Source organism: Gordionus sp. m RMFG-2023, chromosome 3, assembly GCF_954871325.1.
Source record: "Gordionus sp. m RMFG-2023 chromosome 3, tfGorSpeb1-WG-v2, whole genome shotgun sequence".
NCBI classification, from domain to species: domain Eukaryota; kingdom Metazoa; phylum Nematomorpha; class Gordioida; order Chordodea; family Parachordodidae; genus Gordionus; species Gordionus sp. m RMFG-2023.
In genome coordinates, this window is record NC_088777.1 from 46,110,902 (window position 1) to 46,130,089 (window position 19,188).

Consider the following 19,188-nt stretch of genomic DNA (forward strand, 5'->3'; position numbering starts at 1 on the left):
TAAATAGAGATTTTAAAAGCTGTCCTAAAATTTTGAAAAATTTTTTCGAGTATGAAATGGCAGAAGCATATTTGAGATTCGTTCCACTGTAGGAAATCTACTTCATGCAGTTAATATTCAGTTGCAATCAGAATATTCTTTATTAAAAAAAATTCACAAAATCATGCTACAGCTCTGTTCATCTCTACAGTTAAAAATTGAAAATAAATTTTATGGCTCTATTGCTAAAAATATTATATTAAAATGTTCAAATAATACTATAATTAATACATTTTTAAATGAAGCAGATATTTTTATTAAGACAATTTTAGAATATTTACAATCAAAATTTGATTTTAATAACTCTATTTACAAATGTATAATTATTATGACCTTGAAACAGAAACCATCAATTGATGGTACCGAAAGACATTGATGTCTTATTTAAGGAGATTGTAATTCTCTCTATATTTTATGATTAGCCAAAATACTTAAATTTAGATGGTCTAAGCAGAGGAGAAATAAGTAGAATTTATTCGTAAACGATAAATCCCCATGCTTGGAATATGCGAGTATGTCTTCTCCTTACCTCATTCTAATGCCTCATCCGAGCGCATATTTAACCTGATGAGGACTGCCTGGATAAAGGATAGAAATCTGATTGCTTTAACAACATTAGAGGCCGAGCTAATGGTTAAACAATTATATAATATGTCATGCCAGGAATTTTATAAATATCTCAATAATGACGGTAAACATTTAGTTCTATTATATAATCTCAAATAAAATATAATTAAGTTTTAGCAATGGCGGTATAAAATTTTATTTCAATTATTAACTGTAAAGATAAACACATCTTCAGAATAATTTTATGAATCTTTATTAAGATTCTTCTGATTGCAACTACACATTAACAGCATGTAGTAAATTTTCTACATGTGAAATCATTCTTAAATATACCTTTGCCATTCATTATTGAAAAAAATTTTCAAAATTTTAGGACAGCTTTTATAATCTTTATTTAAAAAATATTTTTTTAAAGGTTTATAAAATTTTAAAATTCTATCGATGGCGGGTATTAGGAACATATCGCAACCAACATTGTGGTGACTCAATTCTGTAAATACACTCTGTTTTTACCAAATTCACTGAGCCATTATCAGACCAGAAAGCTGACATGCAATTTATCGATAATCTCGAATCTGCTATATTTATTACCATTATATAGTTAGCTATATCTTAAGATTTTGCACTATTTGAGGGGAAAAAATTTAATAGTTTTATTGAAACGACCTTAATTTTGTTGAAATAGCGGAGGATCAAGGGAAATATTTTAATATCTCTCTTATTAGATGCATCTGTTAAAATTGCACATGTAGGCCCATCTTTCATATCGTCAAGAATTGACCTACTGGATTTAGTTCCTAAAATATTGATGATAGCCTTGCTCATTTTGTTCTACAAGTATAGTTCTCATTTATATTAGAGTCGTTAAATATTATGGGAAAAAGATTCTATCAACATTGTGATGATAAGTTTTCCTGTAAATGTTGTACTACAAGATAAGTGATTACAATCGTCGCAACTGTAGTTGCATCTGTATTATTTCTTATTTTTGGAGTACCTTATTATGTATTTAAACGTGATTCGTGATAATTAAGCGCCTATCTTTATAATGTTATACACACACTAGATTTCCAATTGCGGTCGTTTTGCGGGACATTCGCATAAATATTTTTTTAATTGTAAAATTAAAATCGTTTTTTTTAATAAAATTTTATCTTGTTTACATTCTTTTATATTTAAAAAAGATTGTTGGATTTTTAAAATTAATATATTTTAATTAATCAAGATGTTATTTTATTTTGTAAAATAGTTACCGACTTTGTATTTATATAAACTAATTATAAAAAATAATAAGCGGATAATTAAGTCAATTCAAATCCCGGCCGAAGGCCTGCAAAAATTTTTTTTTTTAGCAATTTTTATATTTCTACTGCAACTTTCATATTTATCCCGCATAATACCAAATATCTCTCGCAATTTGAAAATTTTGACCTGGCAACCCTGTTCATGATAAAGTACACTACCCTTTAAAATCAAAATGGTGAAGAAGAAGTCGATGTATTAATAAAAGATATGATTGGGTATAAATTAAATTTACCTGGAAAATTATGCCAGATATCAATCACATCATTCAAAGATATTATTGGGAAATTTTTTTATTCATATGATAAATTATTTCAGGATATAAAACTTACTTTTCCGATATTCGTGTTACCTATTATAAAAATTATTCGATACAATATTGTGTTGATAAAACAAAGTATAAATTATTATCTAAAATTTTTAATATAAAAAATAGATAATTGTAAAATAAAATAAAAAAATATATTAACTATAAAATTAATTTTTTTGGAAGATAATAAATACGTATAGGAAATTATTCGAATTTATCATAATTATTTGTTCGAGATTTTCTTAATCCATACGGGGTAAGTGATCATGAAGAATGATGTCATTTTTAATTACATTAGCGAAATTTCTTGTTCGAAGACCGCTAGACCTTGTTAATTAGAGTATGGAATTTGGATAATGAGATTCAACAAAGCCTCTGGGAATAATGCCCTCTACTATAGGATTATAACTTATATATTTGGACAATTAGTTTCAACCAAGCTGCTGGGAAGCAACTTATGCCCGAATATTAGTTATATTATAAACAAATTCTGACACATAATGATTATATGGATTCTTTTTAAAAGATTTAAATTATTATTTAATATGCTCAGCGAATTTATATATTTTTATGGCATTTTTTTAATATAGGACGTTTGACCTGTTGAGGGTGATGTTTTGTGTTTTTATACAAATCTATACACATATAGATGAAGAACATATCATTTTATTTATTGTATTTTGTTTATATATAATTAATAATTATTTAATTTAGAAAAAGGGGGTGGGATTCAATTTTTATGGAATAATTTTAATTGAAAATTTGTTTCCATAATTGTAATTATCCACGATCTGAATTGGGCTTTTTTTGTTTTAAATAAAAATAATATACTTGAAATTATAAATTAACCTTTCTGCCATATAGATCATCGGCCTGCTAGTTAAATCAAATTATTTACAAGCGATAATAATCAATATATAATTTCTAAAATTTAAATAAGTTTAAATGTGAAACTAATATGTACATTGTAAAAATAAAAGTGGACCTAGGAAATATTAATACAATATATTATGGTTTCCATTTCATTAATATTTTTTTATTTAGAGCGTAGACACGCATTTAACATAATTATATCTATCTTAATTTGCCCTACTTAACTTATAAAATTTTCCCCATTATTATGAAGGTGCAATTGATAACAATTTGTTTAGGAGAGTTAAATGTATTATCATTTTAATTTATTAATGTAAAATTTATGTTTTGTTTGTATATACATTTATTTTTATAATTTTATTTTTTTTACATATAATATTATTTAATGAACAATATAAAATAAGAATTTTAACAATAAAATGGATTTAAATAATGAATATCAAGATGAAGAAAGGTTAAGTTTTGATGACAGCTATAATTTTGATGAAGATTCTGTTTCACAATACACAAATGAACATGAGTTATGTAATACCTGGCGTGGATGGAAAAAAACGGTCAATTATCCTATTAGCAATGGTTATTTAGAATTTATAAAATATGCATTTCTTTATATTCATTTATTTATATATCTCGATTTACTTAATTATGCATAAGCTTGAAGCTTTTCCTACATATAGAGTTGTGGAGATTTTTTTTAAGCCAAACTTTTATAACACTTTCTAACCACAAGTAATAATTCTTTACATAATGATTAATAAGCTTCAAATTTTCCTTTTATATTGCCAATTTTATTTGATAAAAATGTTAATATTTATTTAAGTAAGAAATTATATATATAAATATATTTTATCAGAGCACAATTTATTTTTTCTTATTATTTGATGTTGAAAAATTTATAGTTTATTTAACGATTAACCAACAGTAATTATATTATACCATCATGCCTGTTTGTGTATAATTTCTATTCAAACAAAAATCACTAAAAATTAGGATTATTTATTATCTATTATCCCCTAAAACTTTATAACAATATTAATAGAAAATCTCTAGGTTTTTTTTTAAACTGAATAGTAAGATAGATAAGTACTACCTTCCTTAACATCTATCAATTTTAAGTTTTTTGAGAATATATAAGAAATATATATTTTTAGAAATTTAGGAGAATCCCCTTTCTATATTAATCAGCTCAATTTTTAAAAATGACACTCAATATTTTGGCCAAGAATATTACACAAGTCTGGAGATTATGCTCATAGATACCAAAATGATTTGGACATCTATTAATGATACTTTAAAGCTTGTTTAATTTTTTTGGCCAAAATATTGGAAGCTGTTTTATAAAATTGAGCCATAACACTACCTCTTCCCATTTATTTAAATTATTTTAAAGGGCTTAATAAAGTAATACAGTATATACATTTACATATTTAGAATAATAAATATACTTTCTTAATCAGTATTTGCAACATAGACTATAAGGGTGAATATATATTTTTTTTTCAAAGTAGATCATTCTTTAAAAATGGGTTATGGTTTCCCTAAAATTATGAAATTCTGGTTTCAAATTTTTTTAAACAAATGAATTACACAACATTTTAAACAATATATAAATTTTGAACCAATTTAAATTTTAGCCTGGGTTTCAGCCTTGGATCTAATATATTTTTAAAAGAGGGTTTTGACTCCAGTTCTCAGGGTTCTTGTAAACTATGATTAATTCTTTTAAGACCATTTGTCAAAATTTTGATTATTTGACCTTTTTTGTACCTCCCATAGTATTTTTTTTTTAAAAAAATATCATTAACTCTATTTCCCATAATAATTAAATTTTTTTCCACATATCCAATTTTATATGTAGCAAGGCAATAATTATAAATAAATAAATATTGGGTGAAAGACCTCTTTTATTATTATTTAATAAATAAGTTCATCCTTTTTTTTTTAAATTGCCCATTTTTTTTTCATAATTTATTACACAAAATAAAATACCCAAATTTAACAGTTTATTAATGGCCCAGAAATTTTAGAGGTTAAATCGAGAATTTTACCTGTAATATTATTTATTACCGTATTCAGAAAAATACTTCCTAGAACGAGCTTAATAATTAGATTTTATTTAAGTTATAACGAACGCTCATTTAAGCAAGGTTGAACGAACTACGTAATTGAATATTTAAAAAAATAAAAATAAAAGGGGGAGGGGGGTGGTCTCATATGATCAAATAAAACTACTAATTGGAAAAAATAATAATAATATATATTTTTTTAATGATTTTAATATTTTTTTGTAAGAAAAAATAAAATGATAATATTTATTATTTTTGAGAGGGCATTATCCTTGAACCTTAATGAACCCCGCCTTTAAAATATATTATATATATTTTTTTTATAATAATATCGTATTTCATAAACAAATAAAATACATAAACCCCCCTATAGTGAAAAAGAAAATAAAAGCTAAAATAAAATAAAAGTGTGGGGGAAAAGTAATAATAAAAATATACGAAAAAAGGGAGAATGAAAAATCGATGGTAAATATGGTGTATTTTTTTATTTTAAAAATGAATTTTTAAAATCTATTCTTGACTTATTTTTTTAAAAGTTCTTGCCCCCCCCCCTCTTCCCCTCTATCCCCATTTTTGCCGGTTGTGAAATAAGTTTTTTTCATCACTCGATAATCAAAAAGTATTATTTTAGGCGCGGTTTCAGGTTATCGCAACGCTCGTTCTCACATCTTCGATATAGTTATGGATTGGCTAATGGGGCTCAAATTTTAAGGGAATTTGTCACCAAAGCGGTTTTTTAAAACTTTGTTAAGAGTATAGTTGGGTAATTACTGTTTTTAGACATTATTTTTAGCCGTACATAAAAGATGAATTTGGGGGTGAGATTTAAAAATTTTCAATTTAAGGGCAGATATCTATAATTAAACTAGGTCGACCCGAGCTGGCTCATATATATTTTTATTTTGGTTTTCGGCTCGGCCTTTTTTTTACTTGATCTGTAAAATATACTTAGTACAGTTGTCCAGCTCAGAAATTAATTATTTTTTTTCGAAGATGGGGTATGCTGATTTCCAATTTATTTCTTGATTTGCCCAGGCGCAAATTTTTAGGGTCATCAGAGGCCAGTGGCGTATCCAGGATTTTCTTATAGGGGGGGGGGGAAATTTTGGGGGCTTCGCCCCCAAACCCCTTTTACCTGGCCTTCGACCAGCTTTTCCCCGGCCTACGGCCGGGTCTTATTTAGCTATTCTATTAAATTATTCATAATTTAATTATATTTCTATTTTTAACTATTATTTACTAATTCGTGCTTATGGATAGGATATTACAAGCCTCTTTTTTATTATTTCAAGATAGGTATATTATATTTAATAAAGTTTTTTTAAATGTAAAGGTTTTTTTAAAAGTTGAAATAAAGTGTAATGTCATTTTTATAAAATTTGCTTTAAAAACTAGCCTCAGCTTAAATTCTCATACAATATAAGTAGAAGATAAATTTTTTATTGAAAATACTAATAGTAGTTTAAAATATTGACTAGAAAATAATTAAATTAACAAGTTTTTTTTAACTTCTTATCAAATACAAGATTTTTAATTATTTCGTTTGTCGTTGGAACCAAATCTCTGTGTATATTTAACAGAGCTAACCCATTTAGCCGAGATTCAGTACTTCGTAAATATGTTTTCAACCCTCTCAAGTTGGAAAAAGTTCTTTCATTCGTACATGTTGTAATAGGCAAACATGCAAGAATATAAAACAACTTCGAAATATTAGGAACTTGAGCCAAGGTTTCTTTACACCGATTGAGCGCATCAATAGCATGCTCAGGTAAAATAGCTAAACGTATAAATATTTATACCACAATTCGAATTCACTGATTAAATTTATTTCAGTATCAATCTCATAGGAATAAAATTTTTCTAAATATTTAATTTTTTTCCCAATAGTGGCATTAGAAAATGAAGAAGGATCTTTGGGTAATAAAACTTGAAGATTGCTAAAGACTTGTTTTTTATCTAAAACCCGTACTTTTATTTGAAATAAAAAAGTATCTAAGAATGAGATGAAAATGGATATTTTATAATATTCTTCAGTTGAGCCAATATTTATTTTCATCTCAATAATGGCCTAGGTGCTAGACGAGGTTTAATTAGTATTATATCATAAAATTTAGCCTTCGATTCAACGTCTACATTCATTCTTATTGTATCTACCTGTTCATCTATATTTTCCGCCAAATCAATAACCTGAACCAAATCTAAATTTGGTTTTTGTAAATTTCTACAAAGTAGTGAGCTATAGGAAAATAATTTATTGATGCAACTAGCAGCAATGATAAATTCTGATTGATCAATTGAATTCAATAATGATATCGCTGCTAACGACACATTACTTTTTTTTCATGCTCAACCTTATTTATAAATTATCGTTTGATTTCAATCTCTTTGACTAAATATTTTTCCATTTTATTAATATTTTTGAATAATATGTTGTAAAATTGATATTCAAATATTTGTAAAATTTTGATTGGTGGGGTGGGGGGGGTCTGGGGGGTAGGAGTAAAATTTTTATTAGCTTAAAATGATATTTATGAAAATAGTAAAATTTGCGATGGGGGGGAATTTCCCCCTTTCCCTCCCATTGGTTACGCGCCTGTCAGAGGCCATCCTACATTTTTTTCTTGAGTCAGTATGTTTGCTTAATAAGATCTCCTGGACACTAAGCTTGATAACAAACCAGCTATTAAACCTAAACGAATCTTTGCAAATTAGCAGAAACTAAAGAACGAAACTTAAGTCTATTTAAAAATCATATTTTTAAAAAAATTCATCCCTCAAGGGATTATTAAATGTTATATTATAATATGATATATTTTTTTTAAACCAATCATATCTCGCTGGTTATCTAAACTTTTACTAATATGATAAAACTAAATTTTAAAACTCGGTAGTATAACGGCCCGGTTCTCTGCAATAAATGAACTATAGGACGGCAGTCTTGACGCGTACGCCATTTTTATAACATATCGAGCTGATAAACCGGGAATAATCGTGTTTATTTTTCCCAACCATTATAAATACTATTTTTAATTTTAGTGATCAACAACATTTTATCTTTTTGTTATTGCCGCAATTCGCAAACATGTTTTTAAATTAATTTTTTAATTTTAATTTAATAAATTTTCTTTTGTTCCTTTATAAATTATTTTTTTATTTTATATTTTTTATTATTATGTATTATATATTACCCAATAATAAAGTAAAGGCTGAGATTAAAATTTTATACACAACTTTTAATGACTTTATTAAGGCTAATAAAAACAATGGCTTACCCAAGTAGTTAATTTATTGGGGGGAGAGGGGAGGGCATTTTGAAATTTGGTGGAAAAAACTTAACCTTCCTTATTGTAATTTTTTTTAAACTGGTCATTGGTTTCTTTATTTAAATATTAACTGTTATAATATAATATATTACCAATTTTTTTTTTCTAACATAAAATTAATAAAGGTGAATAGGATTTAGAAGAAAGGAGATAGGGGGTTTATTAAGAGTATGTCTTAAAAAGAAAATAGTTACTAGAAACAAAGAAAGCTATAAGGAAAGAAAGAAAGCATAATGAGGCATGAAAAATTATTCGATGGAAGTAAGATAAAACATTTATCGCATTTCATTTTTTTTTCAATATTTGATTTAAGGTTTATATTCAAAAAATTAGGCTCAAATTTTGTAGTAAAAGTATATATCTGTTCTTTTAAAAAATTTGTATGAACTAATCCTAAACCATACCCATCTCTCACATTTAGTGCTGTTAAAGGGCTCGTTTTGGGTCGATTTTTAAAAACGGCTAACTTTATATTTCATCCAGAAAAATATTACGCTAGCCTGAAGATTTTGTTCATAGAAGAAACAAAGGTCTGGACATATATTATCGAAATCTCGAGGCTTGGGCCATATTTTTCTGGCTAAAATATTGAGTTAGCCGTTTTTAAAAATCGGCTCAAAACGTTTAACAACACTACTCACATTACTCCGAATAGCTCTAAGTTTAGTATTATTAAACGGCTTGATTTTACCAATATTATAAAATTAAGATTTAAGCCAAAATAATACACAAGCCTTGAGATTTCTTTAATAGATGGTCAAAACTTTTGTGTCATCTAATGAGCAAATCTCCAGGCTTGCGTAATATTTTTTGGCTAAAATATTGAGTTGGCCGTTTTTAAAAATAGAGCCCTTTAAACAACGAGTTCTTACCATTTTGATTTAGTTCAGGTGCGTTCAATATAATAAAATCCGAATAACCGTAACATTTGCATCACAAAAGTCATTACTTATCAAGATGATCATTTTTTTAGGGATGTACCGATATTTTATATCGGATTGGATCGCGCCGATATTTCACCCATTTTAAAATATCGATTATCGGCAAATATTATAAAATTTTCCGATCCGATCCGATAAAAAATGGCGCCTTTATCAAAATTTAAAAAAAAGTTATATCTAAAAACCCATTTAATCGAAATCCATTTTTATGTTTCATTTTTTTTTAATAGTAATATTTAGTTAGTAAACTTTCTGCCATATAGTTATTTTTTTTTTAACTTTCTGTTTAAAAGAGTGTTCAATAATCTCTTCAGAATCTGTTTTTAGTGATGCTAGCGATATTGACAGTCCCCATCACCGCAGACTGATCTCTGATCTCTGATAAATTGGAAATTTTGTTATTTCTAAAAAGAAATCTTCGATTTATTAATTTCAAATTTCATAATATTTGTTTATTATTAATTATGTAAATAGACTAATGTTATTACTTATTATATAAATAAGTAATTTATCAGTAAAAATATTTTATATACTTTTAGAATTGCAATTGAATTGAATATCAACTATAACTGATTATTATCATATATTTAAATGACATATGTTATGGTATTAGTAAAACTAATAAAAAGTATATTAAAAATTAAAACCATTGGTATCTTTACAGAATTAGATATGATATCGGATTGGCCTCAAAAAGTGGTATCGGTACACCCATAATTTTTTTAATGTTTATTTTCATCCCATTTTCTTTCGGAAAAGGTTCTTGAATAATATTATCTCTAAGATCCTAACAGTTTAATTTAGATCTTCATTATAAGACGGTGATTATTATACGGAGGTCGTCACTATAAGAAGGTAGACATTATCCTCCAATCCCTATCTGAAGAGAATTTTATATTTTAACCTCTCTGGTATTAAAAATTAATTTGGATGGGGCTCAAAACTAGTGAAAATTTGTTGTTAAACCACGTATTCATCTAGATTTCTACTGGACATTATTTTTCCCGAAAATTGATATTTTACAAAAAAAACATCTATTATAAATTATTACTTTTGTATGCCCATTATAAACGATCCCATTTAACACATATGCGCAGGCGCATTATAAATTATTTATAATATATATTTTTCAATATTAATTTAAAATTTAATGTTCCATTTTTATTTTATTTTTCATGTTTACGAAAACTTAATAAATAATGGATAACAAATTTTTTTTATTCCATCTAAACGTTAAATAGACGCAAATTCCCTTGACCTTATTTTCCTATATTATTCTTTTCTTTAATTTTTTTTGTATATATTTTTAAAAATAATATTCAAAATCTTTAAAATGATTATCCTAGAGGATTACATGAATGAATATTTTCCCCCATTTAATATTTCAATTTACCGTGCCCCCCCCCCCATTCCATTTGAAAGGATTTTCAGATTTCGCAAAAAAAGATATCCAAACAATATAATTTTGGCCATATTTTAGGTGAAATCTTGAGGACTAAACAAATAATATTTTGGCAAAAAATCTTGATGGCGCTCATTTTTTAGAAATATGCGCAAATGAGGTGATTTATCAACAGTAGCTCAGCCGAAAATCTTAAAAATCCACGATATAAACGCTTGGGTATAGCTTTCTCTAGCACTTTATTAAAAAAAAATTATTTCTCCCTTGAGTAGTAATAGTAATGATAGGTTTGACCATTTTAATCAAACAATGGTCGAGAATATATAAGTATTAAAGGCCGGAGAAAATTGAAAGCGAGTAAATGTGGCACACTGAGCAGGTGATATATCGTAAATATGTAATAAACTTTCCCATCTCCTTAAACTATCCGCTCTGATAGTATCAATGTCTTTAAGTTCATATTTCTGCAGCTTACCCCGATTAGTATAATCTCATACGTTTTTAGAATATTTTAGATTGAAAATGAAATAAATGACACATTCAACTGGAAGAAACCAAATTTACCCATTTATTGTAAATATGTGAACATTATGATGAGATCTCCCTTCTCCTCAAATATCCGCTCTGATAGTATTAACGTCCTTAAGTTCATATTTTTGTATTCCAGTTTATCCCGATTAGTATATTAGTATAATATCATACATATTTTGTTATATCAGGAAAAAATATACCCCCTCCCCCCTACTTCCAAATCTCCCATAAGGCAAAGCATTTTTTAACAAACTAACAAAAAATTAATTTGGGGTCAAAACATTTTTTTAACAAACAAACTAACAAAAAAATTAATTTTGGGGTCGATTACATTCCTATATTATTAAATTATTTTTCTATATATTTTTCCTCTCTATTTTCTTGATTATTTTTTGGTAAATTAAGAATAGAGGGTAAGCCCATTTTTCCCTCTTTTATTACATGTAGGATCGTGGCCATTTTTAACCCCAGATTAATAACCGGTAAGCCCTTACAATGGCTAAACCGGCGCCGGGGAAGGAATGTAACGAGTGGGTGTGACTAAATTGTTACTTATCTATCTTATGAAGTTATCCCCTCTCCCGATATTATTTAATGATACAATTGATTCATATCCCCTATGTTTGAGGGTCCTGGGTAGAGGTCAGCAGGGGAATTTTTAGCCTTCCCACCTATACTACTGGTGCGCAGGCGGGCAAGTTAAAAAATATAAAACATTGGTAGGGTGTGAGAAGGGATGAGCCAAAAATATTCTTAAAAACAATTGGGGGGAGGTGAATTTAAATTATATTTATTTCATAAAATCACCATTATACATGGACGGGTTGGCTGGCGGTTAAAATTTTTTAACGCATTGGGTGCGTGTTAGGGTTAAGAACATTGCACCTCTAGTTATGGGTGCTCTTGTTTATTTAAAGAAAATAAAATATTGATTTTATAATCGTCTTTTTGAGGATATATTGATTGTTATTATATTTTCGCTATCTCTTTATTCTCTCTTTTTTTTTAAAAAAATCAGGATATTATTTATTTTTTTTTTGTTTCGTAATAAAGTACTAAAATGGTTTTTACCACAATTTTACTTCATCTTTTTAAAGTGTATCACTACTAGCATGGTTATTCCTAATGTATATATATTTTTTTAAAAAAGCATATTTTTTATACTAACTCGCTTTTTATCAGTCCCGCTGGGCAAATCTTGATATGTTATCTTTAAAGTTTGAATTATTGAGGTCATTTCATGTTTATTATTGATTTATTTAAAAAAATTTTTTTTTATTATTAATATAGGCTAATAAAATAAAAATGAAAAGAAAGAAAACTTTTCTGTCTTATCCTGCATTCACAGTTAGCGCGAATTTACGGAGAATTATACATAAATACAGCATGTTTTGTATATTTCGCCGTCGCGCTAACTGTAAATGCAGGGTTATATATATTTTTTAAATCAGGCTATCTGATTTTTTTAGAATACGAAAGACAATAAAACTTAGGGTATGTAGATTTCGTGTTGCTATATTATAATTAACGTTGTTAGCTAAGTTAGTCAGGTATCTCAACGATGAATTAAGTATTGTTATATTTGAATTTATAATTTCCAACCCCTCTAGCTAATTTTAGGGCACAGGCCATTTTAATTTGTATATCTGACACCCCTTATGGTGGTTTAAACGGTCAACTAAACTTTGTTGCGTGAATTAGATAAGTTCCTCTTGCTGATATGCGGAGGATCCTCTTATGAGGCATTCTTTAGTTTTGATCCAGTTGCTCTGTTTTATTCAATTATAGAGGGCTATGCCCTTATAGCACTTATCACGTACATCGGAATATAAACTTTCTTTTTAAAATTCTTCTTGAATTTCCCTTGTTTCTAATTTACCTTTAATTATTTGCACCATGGGAAAGATCGAAAATGAACCCCCCACCCCCCTTTCCCCCACTCCCAATCGGTTAATTTAGAGATTATTTTCTCCAAACGATAATAAGGCACATGTTCGTATCCCATAAAATCCTGGAATCTTTTGAAGATTCAAAAAAATTACAGGCTTGGTCTGACGAGCCGGGACTATTTGATAAAATAAATGCTAATTTTTTATATGATGTTTTTCCCTACTTACAGAAATATTCGGCACCGAATCTTTGGTGGAAATAGCGGCGAAAAGGGTGGCCAAATGCATACCCTTCGAATTTGTCGAGAAAATGTATCCTCCTGTACCAGAACAACTGCAATTGCGTATCGCGTTTTGGAGCTTTCCTGAAAACGAGGAAGAGATTCGGTTTTTTTTAAATTTATTTCTTTAACTAATTTTAAGACCTAGCCCGCAACTGATTGACTTTTCATAAGCTATAATATATTTATTAAGATGCAACTTATGCTTAGTTACATCAAGGTAAAAAGAAATAATTATTTTCCACAATTTTTTCCTATTGCTAACTTTTACATTTTATAGCGAGAGTAATCTAATTTTACATTTAATTCTTATTTATATTTTCCTAGGTTATATTCTTGTCTCGCGAATGGTTCCGGCGACGAATTTTGTCGCGGGGAAAGTCTTTTCAAAATGAAGGTCATCAACGAAGCCCTACAGATAGGTAAATAATAATATTAGTTTCACCGATTTTACTTGTTCAAGAATATTCAATTAAATAACATATATATATTAGCCTAAACTGACGATTTTGTTCGTTTAAATATGTATTCAATACGAGTCAGCTGATACGCCAGGTTTCCTATATAAGCATTTTACATTTAAAATTTTATGAAATTCATGATTAAAAAAAATTATAAGGGAAACCAAAAACCGTGAACCAACTAATTTATTCAACCACCCTTCAGAAGTCTAGATAAGTATTAATTGTCACATTGATTCAACTATAATTCAATTTTCTAAGGTTAAACCCCCCCTATCATCCTCAATTCTAAATAGATGAATTATTATTGGAAAAGGGTTCTATCTAATGAAGGCATGGTCCATGTCATTGTTAGATCTATGCACGGACCAATCTTAGTTCGATCTTAACTCGAATCGGTTTGATTCTGACAGACATTCTTTCGATTGGATTCTGACCTGGATTGAATTTAATCATGGGATTGGACCGCATTCAGACACTTTCAGATCCTAAAAATTTTTCCGCTGAAATATAGTTCTTTTAACAATCCAATGAAAAATTCGGATTGGCTTTGACTCGGATCTATCTTCAAAATAAAATGATTGGTCTAACAAAAATTTTAATTTTTTTTCTCGAATCAGGTCAGATTTGACAAAATAGGTCCAATCAAAGGACTCTAGTATATTGCTTCCGCTTCATTGATAACCAATCATTCTTTTTTTTCAGATACATTAATTTTTCAAGTGGATAACTATTAATCTCTTAAAAAATTATAATCTTAATTGATACAAAATAATATTAATTTATAAAAAAAATTTATTTGGAATTTAAATAAAGTGTTTGCAAAGATATCAATCATCCTACGATGTTAAGATCACCAAAATGTTCGCCCATGTTAATTAATCCTATTTTCTAAGATTAACTATCGTCTGCCTATTTTTTAAGATTAACTATCGTCTGCCTATTTTTTTAAACCCTTTTTAAGATTTATTATTTTATTTAAATATATGGAGATAAGATCTCAAATATCCAAATTTATAAAATCATCATTAATTCATCTAGGGAGAAAGTTGAAGCAGCGACGCAGAACAAAGGATTCTGTAGAATAAATTAAGGTTTATATGAAAATCGGTATCACAGAATATGTGCCAAATTAATATTAATTTAATGTCACAAAGAATAGCCGTATAAAGGCAAAGCTAAATAAAACACAATTTAAATATAGCTAGGCGAAAATAATGGTATTTTAGCATAGTACAGGGTTTTGACTAAAGTTACATATTAAATCATATATTTTATATTAAATGTTATTCATTATAAATATTGTTATTTTAAAATAAAGGTTTTTTTTAAAAAAAATTGAATGTCCATCACTATTTTTCAAGTTATAAATTTTATTAAGCTATAAAAATAAATAAGAGTGTTCAAATATCAATGAATTGGGGCAGTAATAGTGATCTGCATCGGGCCTAATTTTTCAAGCCCGGCTCAGCCCCGAACTCGATATTTTTTTAAAAAAAATTTACCGGCCCGGTTTGGCCCGAATTTATTAAAATATAGAAATTAATTTTTATAATTACTCAAAATAAAAGACATATGTTACATGGTGTTTAGTTTCAATAAATAAAATCAAAAATTTTTATTTTACATAAAATTGATAAATTTAGATATATTTAAAAAAAATTTCAAGGTCCGACCCGGCCCAATTTTTTTAAAAATATTAGGCCCGGTCCGAACCCGATTATTTTAAATAGAATTAGGCCCGAGCCCGGTCCGAAACCCGTTCGGGCCGGGCCTAACTTTGCAGATTTCTAGGCAGTATATCATAATTTTTGTTATTATTACCAGGGTTTCATCTTAGCACTACCATAATACAATCACTGCCAAACAAAAGTCAGAGGTACATGGTGACCGTTTTATTTGATAGAGGTAAAATTACCTCTTGCAGCTGTGAATGCGCTCAATCCTCTTGGTGTTCCCATATCGTGGCCCTTTGCTTGTTTCGAATCCACAACGTAATGACAAATTTTATTTAAAAAATCGTTTTTTCATTATATTACTTTGAAAAAGTTTATGAAAATGAATCCTTAACTTATAAGGTCCAGATTAGGGATGATATTTTATTTTCATTATTTATACTATACCACATGGTCTTATTTAATCATTTTTATTTTAAATTTAAAAGGCGAATCTAGTGAAATACAGAGTCCCTATATCGGAATCTCTATCTAGACTGCAGCGGGAACAATTGCAAAAAGCCTTACAGTATCTTATAAGCAAACTACCTCGACAAATCTTACCGACGGCGCAAGAGATACTGGAAGAACTTTTAACACCACACTCAAAGATTAACACTCTTTCGGGGGCTCCAGGTAAAATTCAATATAATATAACCAAAAAATATTTTGAATTTTCAGTATATCCATTAACCTGCTTCAAGTTTAGAAATACTTTACAATTTGGTAATGACAACTTTACCACGATAAAATTTTAGGCTTAAAAAATATTATTTTCTTTATTCAGTTAGAATAATCATATCATTTTAATTTTTTTAAAATGGGCCATAAAAATTTAAATATTTATTAAATAAAATCCTTTTCTTTTTTTTAAAAAAAAAGACATAACAGCTGGTGGATCAACTCAGGAATCACCATCGTGGTTTTTAGACGAAGCCTTATTACATGATAGCATCAAAAAGACGTTGTACAAACTCTGCATTCCTACACCCATGGTTTTCAGGTATTGTATATCCACATTTGAATTCTTTAATTCCTTCCCCTCTTCTCTGATTCGCTAAAATTAAAATACACGGGATTCGATGTAATCCCTTATCTATTGCTATTAACTTTCGATAAGGTTTTAATTTTATTCTCTTATCGTTTTCGTTTTACTACCACAAAATAATATTGCGGATAAGAATAAAATCTGAAACTTTTTTCAAGATTTGGGTGGGCTGAGAAAAATAAAATAAACATGTGTTTTTTTTAAAAAAAAAATATTTATTATTAAATATCCAATATTATAAAATACTAAATTCAGTATATTTATTAAATTGAAAAAATAATATCTATTAAAAGTTTACATCAAAGTTAGCCAATAAAAAAAATCTACGATTTTAACCCCCTCCCCCTTCTTTTCCACTTAGATCTCTTACTTTATAATAGGGATTCGGATCGACATCCGGGATTCGGTCGAATTGAATGATTTATAAATTTATATCGACCTTATCCTACCGCGATTTAAAAGAAAATTAGATCAGGTTATACTCAGATCTATTTCAGATATCTAAAAAATATACATCGGATTGTATTGATCGGACAAAACAAAATTATGGGATCGGGTTGACCCAAAAAAATGGATCTGACGAACTAACCATCGGAATAGAGCGGGATCCTGGGATAATGTGCATGAATTGCTCCCTATGAGACTTTAAAAAATGTTTCGAAGAAGGGGATTAACCCAGAAAATGACTTAATTTGTTTCGATTCTCGCCTGAGCCGTTTTAAAATTACCCAATATTCCTTAAGTTGGCCACTTATTTTAATATGATCGATAATATTTGTCCCCGTACGATAAACATTCTATCTCGTTTTGTAAAGCGACGTTAATTATTTATCCGCCTCTGCTCCGCCCGCCGCCTTGGAATGGTCCAACCTTTTGAGACCCTTAAGAGGTAGGGAGCCAGAGGGAATGTGGAATTTACTCTATATTGTCGCCGAAACCTTCAAGAAAAAGGACGGGAACGCCGTTAAGTTGCTTGAAATCATCACTCAGGAATGTCTCAATTCTGATCGGGTAATGCTTGATTTTCTTACATTTAAATTTTTTAATGAGTGTTTTATTTATTTTATTATTTCTGGATATGCAAATTATTATCAATTAAATTTACAGTTAAGCCCATTTATTTGCATACATAGGGAATTTAATAAAACTTGAAATTATTATAATTTTTTATTTCATTTGATTTTAATTATCTATTACTTCACTACTTACCACCTATGCTTAATATGATCAAAATCAAAGATTTTTTTTATGATAAAAATTACAATTTAAAATCTTCTCCTTTTTTTTAAAAAAAAAGAAGTTTGTTATTCCTAAATTTGAAAGGTATTACCTCCGTGATTATTTTCATTCAAATGTTTTTTATCATGTTATAAAACTTGATTTAAATATAAAAAAAATGATTTTTTATGCTAATCCACTATTCCATTGGTATTATCATTTTAGTAAAAGGAAAGGAAAGGAAAATATTTATGGTTAACAATTAAAAAAAAAGATTTTGAATTATTGGTACAACACAAAATCCGCCGAAATTCATTGTAAAAATATACTCAATCGTAACTCCTCTAACAGCATAACCGTTTCCACGCAACATGCCTGTCTAAATTTATGTGAGGAGATTGTGCATTTATGGTCCATTTGCGTTATGAATCCAGAGCTCACGTCTCACGAGAGAGAGGTTTTTTTTTTTAAAAAAAATAATAGTGAAGTTACATTTTATATAAAAATGTTTTATTTGTATCATTTATGTCAACTCTGGGCAGTAGTAAAATTCTATCTTAAAATAGATTGAATTTTTTATTAAATTTAAAGTGCCGTATTATAAAAATGTTTTATTTGTATCATTTATATCAACTCAAAGTGAATTATTTTGGCCAATAATAATATCCTATTATAAAATAGATGTGATTTTTTAAAATTAAATTTAAAGTGCCCTATTGCAAACCCTTGTATCCGATATTTTGAAAATTATTCGCCCGATAAATATAAAATTTTATCAAAATAAGATATGATTTAGGGCCTATACCCAAAGAGTTATACGCTCTTGAGAAATTGACCTTTGTAGTCATTATTTAAAATTAAAATAATAATTAAAAACTTTAAGATGTATAGTTATGAATTAATATACAGGCTAGTTTAAATATATTATAATATACACTAAACACTACACCATATTATATTAATATATGGAAATTATTAGAAATTAAATACAAATATTATAGTTGGGGAATGGCTTAGTTATAACAGATCGACTACATTATAGTTATTTAGCCGTATCACTTCGTCCGTCCTTTTTCATTTTCTTTTATTTCATGGTTTTTTATATTGTCATACATAGCCCACTGATTTAAATAAAAATGAAGAATTATTAGCTAGAGGCTATTAATTAGCTAAGGTTATTTAGTCGTTAGTCATTTATTTGTTAATAATAGCTATAATTTTT

General features: G+C 27.9%; 1 protein-coding gene across 1 annotated transcript in view; it reads left to right on the forward strand.

Annotated features, from left to right (window-relative positions):
• Positions 1-3,432: 3,432 nt before the first annotated feature.
• LOC135926452 (zinc finger SWIM domain-containing protein 8 homolog) overlaps positions 3,433-19,188 on the forward strand; it is a 30,031-nt gene continuing 14,275 nt past the window's right edge. Inside the window, exons 1-8 of the mRNA XM_065462335.1 lie at positions 3,433-3,667; positions 13,474-13,630; positions 13,852-13,946; positions 15,813-15,979; positions 16,150-16,336; positions 16,583-16,703; positions 17,564-17,759; positions 18,241-18,423. Of these exons, the coding sequence (XP_065318407.1) occupies positions 3,511-3,667; positions 13,474-13,630; positions 13,852-13,946; positions 15,813-15,979; positions 16,150-16,336; positions 16,583-16,703; positions 17,564-17,759; positions 18,241-18,423 (1,263 nt within the window). The 5' untranslated portion in view covers positions 3,433-3,510. The remainder of the gene's footprint in view (positions 3,668-13,473; positions 13,631-13,851; positions 13,947-15,812; positions 15,980-16,149; positions 16,337-16,582; positions 16,704-17,563; positions 17,760-18,240; positions 18,424-19,188) is intronic.